General features: G+C 42.2%; 1 protein-coding gene across 1 annotated transcript in view; it reads left to right on the top strand.

Moving 5' to 3' along the window:
• AKR1D1 (aldo-keto reductase family 1 member D1) overlaps nucleotides 1-13,369 on the top strand; it is a 34,904-nt gene extending 21,535 nt beyond the window's left edge. The window contains exons 4-9 of the mRNA XM_039571482.1: nucleotides 4,041-4,118; nucleotides 6,449-6,571; nucleotides 8,305-8,414; nucleotides 8,896-9,061; nucleotides 9,824-9,906; nucleotides 13,205-13,369. Of these exons, the coding sequence (XP_039427416.1) occupies nucleotides 4,041-4,118; nucleotides 6,449-6,571; nucleotides 8,305-8,414; nucleotides 8,896-9,061; nucleotides 9,824-9,906; nucleotides 13,205-13,247 (603 nt within the window). The 3' untranslated portion in view covers nucleotides 13,248-13,369. The remainder of the gene's footprint in view (nucleotides 1-4,040; nucleotides 4,119-6,448; nucleotides 6,572-8,304; nucleotides 8,415-8,895; nucleotides 9,062-9,823; nucleotides 9,907-13,204) is intronic.
• Nucleotides 13,370-13,614: the final 245 nt, after the last annotated feature.

The following is a 13,614-nucleotide window of genomic DNA, read 5'->3' as shown; positions in this document are numbered from 1 at the left end:
GCTTGGAGTGGGAGAGGGAAAGGCAAAAAAGTCCCCAGGTTGGTTTCCTTAATCAGTCCCAAATTAAAGCTGCTGGGCAAATCATGGTTATGATCTTAATCTCCATAACTGCAGTGCTCAGCTTCAGTAGATCACAACTGGTGCCAAATATGGGCTGTCCATCTCTCATTCTTAAAAGTTCAAGGCTGATATTCCTTCATACTGCTGGCTGTGGGCAACTTACAGGCAAACTCTTTGAATGCAGGGAGCTCACATCAGAGTTGCATGCCTCCCTCTTGCAAGTCCACATGTGTTCTGCTTTCACAGCTCTTTGTACCTTGCTTTACAATTTTCCTCTACAAGTACATATATAGAGCCAAATGAAATTAGGAGAATGATATTCAAAACATTTAAATGGTTTTGAACTAGAACTAATTAAATCCTTCTAAGAGACAACAGGATCAGGCAATTAGTTGGTTAACTGTTTCTGAACAAGGTTTGAGCTCTAAACTGGCCTCTTCTTGCAAGAAAGATAGTTCTCTGATTATTAAAATAATATTTTGCTGCAGACTCAAAATTACCAGAACTATCAGATAGGAAGCCATTTACCAATGCAGCTATCACATTACACTTGCAACCCTTTTTTTCCCTTGAGGAGGCCATATCCTATTAAGACCTGTATAGGAGTAACCAGACTCTGATATTAAAATTTTATTTATACAGTCACACGTATGGAATCCTTTTGGGTACATTTTTGAAAATTTCCCACCACTAGCAATTTCCTGTTTCCCTCTTCTTGTGTTTGTATTCTTTAGTAGTTCATTCTCCCACATAGTGAAGGTCATTGTCTCACAATATAAAGATATAGACAGCTGGCTTTAAAGTAATGTACATCTGACTCCCTGAGGCTTGTATCAACAATCTTGAGCTGTTAAAGGAGTAGCAGACCTAGACATTCATTCATGTTTCTCATGAGAGGAGAGAAAAAAAGAAGTCAATTTCTGCCTGAAAAATATACACTTTTCTGTGTCAAATACAACAAGAAAAAACCCCATCCTTTTGCAGTGGTGACAGGTTTCCTTTCTGCGCTCCCTCTCTCACAAATACACCCATCCTGCCTGTGAAGCTTGCCTTTGATGAGGAGTATGCAGGTGTAACTCTAAGAAACTCCTACTCCCCCCTAGTCTGCAAACATTCATGCTTTTCTCCCCAGAAGTCTTCTAGGAAACACAGTCTCTGGTTGGAACCAGCGACGTACTTGAGACAGAACTTACAGTACCACTCTGAAAACAGTAAGAAATATGCCCCTGCAGAGCCCAGCCAGCAATTTGTCAAGGGCTTTTAGGCAGAGCAAGAGGACTACGGCTTCAGAGAGCACCAGTCAGCAAAGTCCCACTGCTTTTCCACAGCTCACGGATGGCCAACACAGGGGGTGAAATTATTCGCTGACCTACCAACATTAGCCTACACCTCCCTGTATTTTTCCCCATGTAGATTCCCCATTCAGGACTTCTGTCCTTCCTGCCTTTAGCCCCCCAGGAGTGGTGCTCAGCCCCTCTACCCTAGCAAGGCAGATGACCAGCAGGAACAGGTCTCCTCTGGGCCACCACGTGCCCTCTGCCTGGGGAGCTCATACCCACCAGCAGGTTTTTTAGGGGACTCTTCTCAGATGACTAATTCATCAGTAAGCATCAGCCTGTGCACTAAATGATCTGCAAATCCATCCCAACTGTGTGATTCTGTGGTATGACAGGAAAGCAGGTATTTTAGTATTACACTGAACAAGTCTCGTCTAAGTATCTTGTCATTTTAAAACAATAACTCCAAACAGACCACTGGCTTCACTATTTGACTTCCTGTTGCCCTTCTGTTTATAGGACAGGTATTCACAGGTTGTTAAAATGGCTTTCTTGAGAAAGCCTGCTTGCCAAAGACCATTTCATGAAAGCAATGGGATGGGCAAATCTGTCTTCCTGCATCTGTGTTGGTAAGAAAATTATTATAATGGGAGCAGGACTTTTCCTCTCAGTGGTTAACAACTGCTGGGTTTTAAACTGGCAAGTAAGCTGTCTGGTATCTTTTGGAGTGCCTCCAGACTTCGAACATGACATGATAAGGTGTGTTCCCTGCATAATGACAGTGACTGTATGGTGTTGACACACTGATTTCAGTGCTCGTGCAGCAGCATGGTAGCAAGCCACCTCACATCCAGTGTAAAGCACAAGGCTATCTCAAAGAGAACTGCAAGAGAAGACATCAGCATTTCTGGGACTGACTGGTATGGTGTAGTTCATGAGAACCCAGAGCTAAAATATGCGACCAGCTTCTGAAAGACCTTCTCAAAGACCCCATAACCACCACCCCGTCACCATCAAAACACTGCCTTTCTCTCAGCGCTTTATCCATCTGCAGGCAGTTCTTCCATTCAAAAATTCCCTTGCATTAAAAGATAGCTTGGTAGAGAAAGTTTTGCCTGGAGACTATCAAGCAGAGACAACTGCACTTTGACACCTTGCACAGTTCTCTGCAGATAGGAGGAAGGATTGACCACTGTAGAAATCCACAGTAGTTCACACCACATCTCAGTCAAGAGAAGTTCGTCTTCAAGCACCATTCATGCTAACTTGGTTCATTTTTTAAAACACAAGTGATAGAAATAGAGGAAAATGGGAGGATGGTAAATTAGTTGATGTAATTGCTGCCTATTGACTACTATAAAAAAGAGTGGAATAGAAATTGATGAATTAGAAGTGGGACAGAGTAAAACAATCCTGAATTCAGACTCATTTCCTGAACTTAAACAAGTCCAACTGCTGTATGTTGAACTTGCAGTCCTTGAAAAATGTGCTGGGGTATCATGGGATGAATGGTTTTTTTCCAAAATACCATGGGGTACTTTTGCAAATAAAGCTTCTCCACCTCATGTTATGATGGCAAACACTTTGCCTTCTAACAGAAAAAAAAAAAAGTACCCAAAGTCACCTATCTCCATCTAGTTAAGATATTCTTTTTTCCAGGAAGACAGCGCAAGAAAAGCAACAAATCGTCTTTGTGGAATTTGCTGAGGAAAATCAGCACATTTGGAGGAGACAGGCTTATGTCTGTAACTGAGACCTTGGCCCTCTGAAATCCGAGGCTGTGTTTTCCTTAGGCTCACTTTTCCCATTAAATGCCTTGGATTTGAACTCGATTGAATTGGGAGGTGATAGTTACTGATCATATTAGTCACAGCTGCATGTTCCCAAGGAGTTACCACGTCAACATCTTGTACCCAGGCCTTTGAAATGTAGCAGTTTGAAGTCAGATCAAATGTCAAACATCACTGAAGGGTTTCTGTTCAAAAAAAAGAAAAACTAAACCCCAGCAAAACACAAAAGTGAAATTGTGATCAGACACAGGGGAGGGAGATGTTAATGCATTGCCTGCAACAGCAGTGAAATGACCAGCAAATAAGAGAAAGCTGTGCTTGTGAGATATCAGCTCATAAACCATCCCTGAAGTTCTCTACAAAGAGTATAGAGATCGGAAGAAGGAGCTTCTAGCATCCAAAGAAAGGTGGATAATGCACTTAAGAGGTTAGCTATGCCCATAGTCCCTTACTGCTAGTAGCTCTTGGACCCTCCAGCTGTTGGGGGAGAGTACCAGCTTAGTCCAGTGCTCAAGTGCCTGGGACACAAGCAGGAGGCAAAGGAAGGGCTAAAAAGAAAAGAGGGAAGAAGTAGAAGAGAATGCAGGATGGTACTCTAACCCAGCCCTTTGGAAGGAGATGAGTCTTTTGGATGCCATAACATAAAGGTCAAAAGTTTACTGAAAAACAAGGCCATCCAGGAACTCCTGAGTGTACTCTCATGTGACAGTTCAGGAGTGTATCCAAGGGTGATCTAGCAGAGGAGGATGTGGTAAGGCCAGCATGAATGACCTGCTGAACTTAGGGTGTTTCAGAAAACTACTCAACTTCTTTTTTGTCGTTTACTAGTAGAAACAGAGTCCGTGAAAACATTTTTGCTCTAAGGAGTGAAAAATTTTTCTTTAAAGCACAGAAGTATGGTTTTACTTTTCAGCCTGGAGATGCACTCTACCCAAAAGATGAAAATGGGAAATTTATCTACCATGAGACAGACTTATGTGCCACTTGGGAGGTAAGCACACATCACCCACCCATATATGCTTTAAACCCACAGATACTCATTCTTGTTTTTACTTGTGGTTTTCATAAACGCAACTGAAGCAAATTGCCGGGGGAAATGGATGGAATTCTATTATCTCCATGGATAAATTTTACTTCTGTCCTTAAGCATGTTTCTTTTTTCTATAATTTAATTATTTTTATGACAAAACATTGTTGAAATATCAGACATCCACATCCCTTCTTTCAGAGAGTGCACTCTACATTCACTACTTGAAGCTTTTATCATTAGATTTTTACCAATCCTTCCCCTTTATCAGATCTTTACAGAAAGAGAAAGTTGGAGCCCTAAGAAGAGACTGGATCATCTTAAAAAAAATAAAATCTTTTCACTTGCAGAAAAAAAGAGGTTTTGCCCTAAAGCTCACCATAAAAAAACCCAATCAATCAAGCAAAACACTCTATTTAAAAAAAAAAAACAAAAAAACCAAAACAAAAAACCAACAAACCAACACCTTCCTCCCTCAAAAAAACCCCAAAAAACAAAGACCAACACCTTACCATCACTTGCCATTAGAACAAGTTCGCTCACTTCTAAATTTACTTATCAGATGGGAACACAAGATTTTTCTGGTAAGAAAACTTGGAGAGAAGTAGCATTTGCCTGAAAGATTGCATCTTATATTTGTTTGTGATGTGCTCCAGTCCTTTAGGCAGATGTCTCATTAACCCTAATGTCACTTGGCTTCAGGATCTTGGGTGAGGCAGAAAGTGTGAGATTAGCAATCTCCTCACATTTCTGCCTCGCAAAGCCATGGACACCTCTTTAGTTCATGGCCAGAGCTCTGCTCAGCTCTCCTTCTGCACCAAGTCTGATGAAATAGCATCACTAATTACACCCAGTTCACACCAAGAGAGATAAGAGGTGCTACTATGTGCTCCACTTCAGCTTGCAATGTCCAGATCTGGATAGTTATGTCCCAATTTAGCTCTACTCGAGGTACAGCAGATAAAGATGAATAGGGTGAAATTCTGAGTGAAATTTGAAGTGGAAGAGAGCCCGGGGTGGGCCTGAACTTTCCCTTGGCAGCTGAGCCATCCAGTTTGGCTCCTGGGGGAAAGGGGGACTTCCACGTTAGCTGTTTATGTTACACTTGACTTTGGCTGATGCAATTCATTCCTCTCTTTTCACAGGATGGTTGCTCAGATATCGAAAGCAATATCTCTCCCAACACTGTTATAGTTTTATCTTTGAGCTGGTATTTAATGTAAAGGGTATTCTATAGCAGGCCTCTCTCTTCATCTAATAAACCAGGAGAAAAATAGGTGGTGGGGAGTGCCTGCAAATAGCAGCATCAATCTAAATTAAAATGGCTCAACTCAATCCAGATAATTTCACTCTCTCAGTGTGGTGCTAGCAGGCAAAAATTAATCCAGATGACTGTATTTGCTGGCTTGTCACTGAGTGATAGAAGGCATATGAGGCCAACCAGAGGTCATCAAACACAAAGTGCCTCTTACCTCCCTACTTTCAGCTCCTGTGAGACAGAAAGAATAACAAAATCTGGAGGGGCATCCAGCTCCATGGTGGGGTCTGCTCTGCCTCAAACAGTCACTGAATTATTTGTGTGCAGAGTTTCTGGCAGCAAATGGGAAGACCATGGGAAAGGACCCCCTTTCCCCTTAACAACCCAGCAGATGAAGCTAATGAAGACCAGGGAACATAATCATATCCAGTATTCATAAGAGTTTCTCAGCTATTCGGATTTGTCTAAAATGCAATATATCTAGAATGCCTCTCTCCCATCCACCTTTTTTTTTTTCTGCTTTATACTGTATGGATGTTTTTTGTGCAGGTTTTGTGATGTGCCTTGCCAGATATTTAGGGGATTTCACTGGAGAGAGACTTCATACAAAAAACTGTCTTACAATCAAAAGGAGTGAATTGACTTATCAGGAAAGCAATCTGTTTTGTTCACTTTTCATTCTCCAGCTTTGAGGCACTGCTAAAGCAGCATAAAGTAAGCAAAACTCTTTACAAGCGGCTGCCTGGCACTTAAGTATCTATATCTCAGGTTAAATCTTTCTGGTCTTCAGACAAATTCTACCCTCACAGGAGGTATAAAACATTAGGATTTGGTCCGGAAAGCATGTTGACACAGGAATAGAGTTTGGTTTGCCTGGACAACACCGGCCCTCATGCTAACAGAGCTGTTAGTTCTGCTGCAGCAAAGGGCTTTCTGAAGTCTCAATAATGGTCTATCTTCCACCTCTCTCTAAAATGCATGCTCCAAGAAATCAAGCCAACATGTGAGACTCCTCTTCTCTTTGCTTTCTTTGCAGGCTCTGGAGGCATGTAAAGATGCAGGCTTGGCAAAGTCTATTGGAGTATCCAATTTCAACCGCAGGCAACTGGAGATGATCATGAACAAGCCAGGACTTAAGTACAAACCTGTCAGCAACCAGGTATGCCTGCAAGCCAAGGGCAGTGCCTGCCATGGTGCCACTTTGGGGAACACAGAGGCAAACACAGCCTAAGCCACCATGTATGGAAAGGTGATGTGTACTTTGCCACAGATGCCCTCCATACTTCCATTTCCAGCTTGAAAATATTACTCTTCCTATCTGGGCTAAAGATCAATATTTGAAGGCTCTGGAGCAATCACTTTCCTCAATTTCTGCTCCAGGCCTATAAAACTGGTGCCTCTGTGCCAAAGCTCCATAACAAGGTTGAATGCTGAGTCAAAGCAGATCTTAGATCTCTGCCTTGTACCTTATTTCAAGTCCAGAAATTCCCAAGAAAACCATTCAGAGCTAACCAGTCCTCAATGAAGCCATGTCTACCTTAGCTGACACCAACCCAACCCTACAGATTCTGAGTCACTCCAGGCTTCTCAAGTGTAAAAGCCATTAGGAGCAACTCCTAAATTTCCTGTACTTGCTCTCTTGTACTTCTCCTCTAAGACATTTGTAAGAGATAGAGAAAACGCTCAATTAATGGAGACCCCGTTGAGTGGCTGGCCCGCGCTAAACAATCCCATGAGGATGACAGGCACATCCGAGTTAAATTACAGCAGCGGGGCTCTGGGAAGGTGACAAGTGGCAGCAACCCATCTGAGTGCCCAGTACCTTTGGCTCTGGCCTTTGGCAGGTCACTGCATTTCCTAGAAATCACTGGGAAGCTCTTCTGACTCATCTGGCACAAACAAATATCCACATTAGCAGTAATAGAGAAGAGGCCAGGGACCAACCAGGACCAACTTCCCACTCCCAGCACGTGTCTTGGAGGGCTGGACTGGCCATGAGGCAGGGCAAGGAGGCTGGCCACAGCTTTCATTTCTACATTTGGCCTGGAGGGAAGGGCTGCCTGCGAGAATAGGAAATTCCAGCACCCTTCCCTGGTATTAACATGTCCAGCGGGTGCAAAATGCAATTGCTGTTTCTGGCGTGCCCCTAAGACTGCACTGAGCATTGCTGATGCTTCCTGGGGTCGAGGAAAACCAGGCAAAAGATTAAGGCCAGCTTAGGGCAGCTGGCCAGCAAGCTTAGATGTGCCAGATAGCTTCAGACTTGCCAGATAGTAACCACTGCAAACAGCGGTTGCTCTGTCACCTTTTAGACATCCATTTCCCAGAGTCTGAGATCACAGCCAGAAAATCCATGCCTGTGAGGGAGCAGTTTGCAATGTGGGAGAGCAGAGCTCGCAACAAGGTCGTAATCTCACCTTTTGTACATGCCCCCCACCTTTCTAACTGGGACAGTTTATGCCAACACTTCCCTAAAAACAACATCTGATTAGTCACCCTGAATGCAAGAGGCAGAAAAATGGAGAACTGTCCCACATGAGATGGGTTGCCTTCTCAGTCTACTTGTCTAGTGAGCTTCCCTCACCTCCATAACCCCCCACTTATTGCCACCTTTCCACTGAGGGCCAACAAAAGTTCCCTGTAGCCAAATTATAGTTGCAGATGTTAATCTGCTGTCCATCAAAAAAAAAAAAAAAACAAACCCAAAAAATCAATCACCCAGAAATGTATAATTAGAATAATAACCACAGATTATGTTTTCCTATTCCCTAACTTACACATATCCTTTCCTGAAAGCATCACCTAGTCTGTAGATCTCACAAAATCTGGGATATCTTCTGCTTCTCTATCTTGCCCTGTTGATTAATCCTTCTTTCTATGTTACTCTTGTAGGTAGAATGCCACCCCTACTTCACCCAACCCAAACTCCTAGAATTTTGCAGACAACATGACATTGTTATTGTTGGGTACAGCCCTTTGGGAACCTCAAGGGATGAATCATGGTGAGTCCCCATGTTACTTTCTAATAGGAGGACAATATCCAGGGAAACATAGTTCACCACTCCTGGATCTCTGTGCAAAATACCTCTGCCCCCATTTTTTAAAGTGGTTTTGAACTTCAGTATCTAAATATTACTGTTGTGAGTATAAACTTTCAACACTCCTGCTGCATGCTGTCATCAAAGAATGCCAGGTGTCTGCATAGGAGGTTGCCTCAGGTCTCCTCTAACAGAAGGCAAGTGTTTGGAACTGGGAATGTGTGAGGCTTAGGTGAGGAAGGAGAAACTAAGTCAACGTTAGGACATCACGTAGGAAGTTGGCTTTGACAACCCGCCAACCTAAGAGCCAAAGCTTTTCTCCCATCTTTCACCCTACTTGTCAAAAGGTGCACTGTTCTGACCACAAACTAGTAGATGCCCCTATGTTTTGATATTAAAGATGAGGAGGTTTTTTGTTTTCTTTTTCTTCCCACTTTTCTTCCAGGGTAAATGTTTCCTCCCCTCCTTTACTGAAGGATCCTGTGCTGAATGCCATTGGCAAGAAGTACAACAAGACTGCAGCACAGATTGCTTTGCGTTTCAATGTCCAGCGAGGGGTGGTGGTCATCCCAAAAAGTTTCAATCCACAACGCATCAGAGAGAATTTCCAGGTATATTCATACCCCAGTAGTACATGGATGAATCCACTTACATTGGCTTAGCCCCTAGAGAAGGTAATCTCCCCATTCTTTCTGTAGAAATATGTAGGACTTGACCAATGGCAAACTTTGCTGCATTTGATGCTTTTTGTCCCCACTGCTAAATGGTAACAAGATGTGACAATAATAGAGCAATGCATAGAGAAAATGTTGGTGTCTTTTAACCCTCTGGAGCAGCTAAAGCTCCAGCTGGTGGTGTGTCCCAGAGCACCAGCTGCTGCAGTGAGGAGCACAAGTGAGATGAGGTAACTCAGTAGGTCAGCAGCCCAAGGCTGCAGGAGCTCAGGAATGACTGAATGTTCTGCCCCGTCTTCAGGTATGGGACAGCTGTGCTAGGGCAGGGTTGCTGCATACAAGTGTGACAGAGAGGTTCACAACCACGCCACCAGAAAACACCTGGCTTGACACCACCCACAAATAAGATGAATTTGTTCCTGCATCCCTTGCAGCACTGCTCTCTGCTTTCCCTGGAAATACATTGCTTTCAAAGCTGGTGGCTCAGTATTGCCAAACTACCTTCCCCTTCTTGCAAAAAGGGTGTAGGCAAATGTGACTGGTCTTATTCATGTCCTCGAGACTCCTGCAAATGCAAGTAAGCATGGGTTTGTGGGAGAGATACAGGGAGAAGGAGGGATTGTACTTCTGGAATCTGGAACATATGAAGGTTGATTATGGCAAGAAATGCTAACACATTCCTAACATCTCCTCCATTAGATCTTTGACTTCTCCCTCACTGAGAAAGAGATGAAAGAAATTGAAGCCCTGAACAAAAATGTTCGTTATGTGGAACTGTTAATGTAAGTACAGGAGAAATCCTAGATCCTCGCAGAGCATTCCTGTCCTTTCAGAGAATTAAAAAAAACCCCAACACTTCCTTTTAATATTAACTTTTGCATAAACAACCTTATTTTAAGGTAAGGCTTAAACATGACAGACTTTTAATGCAGCCTGAATATGCTCCCAAACCTGTTGCAAAAATAAGTGTAAAATTCTTGCCTACAGCTCAGGTTGCCAAAGCCCACCTAGTAGAAAGTGACTATATCTGGCTATTCCATCTCTACTCCATTTCCTTAAACTCTTTCTGCTATGTGGAAATGATGGTCTCAGATACTGATAAAGCATAGCATCATCCCTGTCTAGAAGTGTGGATATTGGAGTTGAAATTCAAATAAAATTGAGTTGTTCCTTCTTCTAAGGAAAACAGGAAGCTTGTTTGACTGCTAGACCACTTCCTAGATATCGCTTCCAAGAGCTAACAAGGCTTGATCTCTTGCTGCTTGTCATCTAAAGCTTACCACCCAATATAGTTCTGCTTCACTGTGTTATCCCAGAAAACTCAGACTGGCCCAACATCCCTTCTTCCAGAGGATGAGGCTGTTTGTTTTTCCTTCAGTTCAAAAGCATCTGTGGTTTATGGCCAAACTTTGTTTTCCCCTTTTCAGGGCACTCAATATGTAGCCAAATGCTAGAGACTAATTTCCATGCCTTTCTCTTTTTACTTTGGATTATCTGTGTCCTGCCAAACTGTAGCATGAAATGAAAAGCATTGGTAACAGCATCAATAGCACTCTAAAATGTTGACCATTGCTCAAAAGATATGGGGAAATGTTGCAAAGAAACAAACAAACCACTTACTGTGCTGCATAATATGATTCAAAATATTCACTAAGTTAAAAGCATCATAATGGAGTTCATCTTTCACATTTAAGCTCAGCCAGGTGCTCTGAAGCTTTAGTTCCTTAAAATTTAAAATAGTCTTCCATCAATTAGCAGTACTTAGTTCGAGAAGACTTCTCACAAATGGCCTAGGAGATTCTTAAGTGTGTTTTGGTATCTGAAACACTTTGGTTTTATATAGCAAAATTGAGTTATAGCAGCATTCAAATTTTAAAAATTATATACACAAAATGTAACCTTGGTGCAAATGCAAGAGCATTTTCCAGAAACAAAGTTAAAGGCTGCAAATGCCCACAGGAGAAGAACTTTCTAAGCCACCAATCTAAAAAACTAATAAATTAAATACTTTGCTTTATTAGACTGAAATTGGTCACAGCAGGCCACCAAGGATAAGGAAAACAGGATGCATAGGATGGACATTGGCAGGTCTAGTTTTCACTGGACTCCAGGTTGGGGAAAAATGTTTAAGTACAGTCTGATCTCAGCTATGAAAAAAACCTTATCAGAAAAGTGATGTTGCCATGTAAGGAGCAGATATATAGATTTATATATATAGATATATATGCCTGCTGTGCGTTACCACACTGAAGTGTCTGGAATTGAGACTGCATCAGACAAATTAGCCTAAACATATTTCTTATTTCATCCAGCAATATATATCTGAAAAAGTCAAACCACGACACAGAAAGACTTTTGGTTAGTCAACTTCATGCAAAACCTTTGACTGCTGGAGTGCAAATGCCAGCAGGAATGGAGAAAATCCAGCTTTTCTCTGATTCTTCCTATTATCAGCTACCATAAGGGTACTGTGTGCAAACCTGTTGTTCTGATGGTATGAGTACAAACAGGATACATACATACATACAGGATAACACAATCAGTGGAATGAATTAGCAAGTTAAGCATCTGAGAAGAAAATGGAGGTTTTATAGAAATATGAGTACTTCAGGAAATCTTAATCTGAAATTGTTTCTTGTCCTCTTGGAGAAATCTAGAAGCATTGTGCAGGGCAAGTTTTACATTAAGTTATCTTATGCTCCCATTCTTTGCTATGGATGTTTTTCCTTACCAGTTATGCCAAGCTGCAGTGACTCCTCCAAGTGAATTATTTTCACTCAAAGGACTCAGACTTTTGAATATGTGAGATCTGATTAGCAAGCATGCTCTACAGATGAAAAGTAGAGATAATGACACTGGCAACTCAGACATTATCACATTATACTGAAGTCAAACAAGCCAAAGTGTTGTGGCTTGTTTTGTTTTTTGGGGCTCTTTTTCAACCAACTCAATCTGTTAATGTGTAAACACTTGATCTTGGCTGAATATCAGAATGAAATGTTTTGACACAACCAATTCAAAATGTTTGATGCCTTCCAGTTAGTTACCTTCAATATTGTGAAATGTGTCCTTTCCAGACTGGAACAACTCACAGCTGGATAAATGCCAGTATTTGTTGTGCTCTGCTGTAAGGCAAGGCAGCCAGCTGCCATGGTGCACCTGAGAATGCTCTTCAGAAATTTTTCGTTTAGCTAATGGAAAGTGTTTGTCAAGCCAGGGCTTGTGATTTAGCACCATCTTCTCAAACAAACAAGAAAACCCACTACAGAAAACAGCTACCTCTCTCTCAAGTCTGCCAATAATGGGCAAACACAGCGTTATTTTTTCACCTGAAGTTGACCCTTCTTGCCTTTTATCATGATCTTGGATTGTGCATCCTCCCTGAGCATGCAGATTCTAAAACAAAGCCTGAAGCATCTCTACCTTTGTTAGGATGCACCCATGAACATCCCTTTCTCCCCTGGACTGGGTCATCCCAAAGCTTATTTGTATATTCTCAGCCACTGTAGATGCTGGCAGAGCATCTAGGCTGAGCTAGAGGACAGACAGACCTAGTTTAGGTATGGCAGCTGCTTGGGGAAAGCACCATCCCAGACCTGTTCATGCCAGCTCTAAGGGCATAAGACAAAGTAGAACAGTCTGGTGTCTCCACCTCTTCTTCATATATAGCCCTTATTTCTAGGGGTCTTTCTAGACATCTGAACAAAGTCTTCCCCTTCCACAATGCACACATGGTGAAGCCATCCCCCTTTCCTAAAACACTTCTATTCACCTGAGTTAAATAGCGAGAATAGCTGACATCCAGGCTCTTGCTGGTTTTCCCCATCTCTCCTTAAGGTATGCAGCCTGTAGGCCTGAAAAATGCTCCTTCACTGTCCTCTCCTTAAATACATAGGTTTGCTTCCAAGTCTGCAGGTACAGTTATTCAGGGCAGAACAGCTTCTGAATAAGTAGAAGAGCCTTCCATGAAGAGCACATATATATCACAAGGAAGAGGTTTGCTGGGCACAGGACAACTGCAGTGATTTGAAATCCTGCTTCACTCAAGGAGCTCACTTGTCCAATCTGACTTCTCCACAGGTGGCGTGACCATCCAGAGTATCCCTTCAATGATGAATACTGAAAACAAGGTGGGTCTGGACAGCCAGTGCTGTTAGGCTTTGCTGAGAGAGACTCAACATTTGACGCTTTGTCTTCGTGTGAGGCTGTTCAAATCAGCATTAAAAACATGACATTTACTTCTTTTTATCTTGTCAGTCTCTTTTTGCTACTGAAGATCAAATCTATCTAATTAACTGAAATTCTGGTTTTGGCTTAGCAGGCTTTAATGCTGAACACTGAAGGCTCAAGACCAACCACTGATAAAACTGAAGATTTCTCCTAAAAACAGGTTCACTAGTTTAAGCCAAATTGGTTCCACTTAATGGAATATTCTTCACTTAATCTGAAACAAAACATTACACTTCAGTGGGTGTGAGGCAGAATCAGAA

Source organism: Corvus cornix, chromosome 1A, assembly GCF_000738735.6.
Source record: "Corvus cornix cornix isolate S_Up_H32 chromosome 1A, ASM73873v5, whole genome shotgun sequence".
NCBI lineage: Eukaryota > Metazoa > Chordata > Aves > Passeriformes > Corvidae > Corvus > Corvus cornix.
The sequence above is the reverse complement of the archived record's forward strand: the minus strand, read 5'-3'. Positions and strand labels throughout refer to the sequence as shown.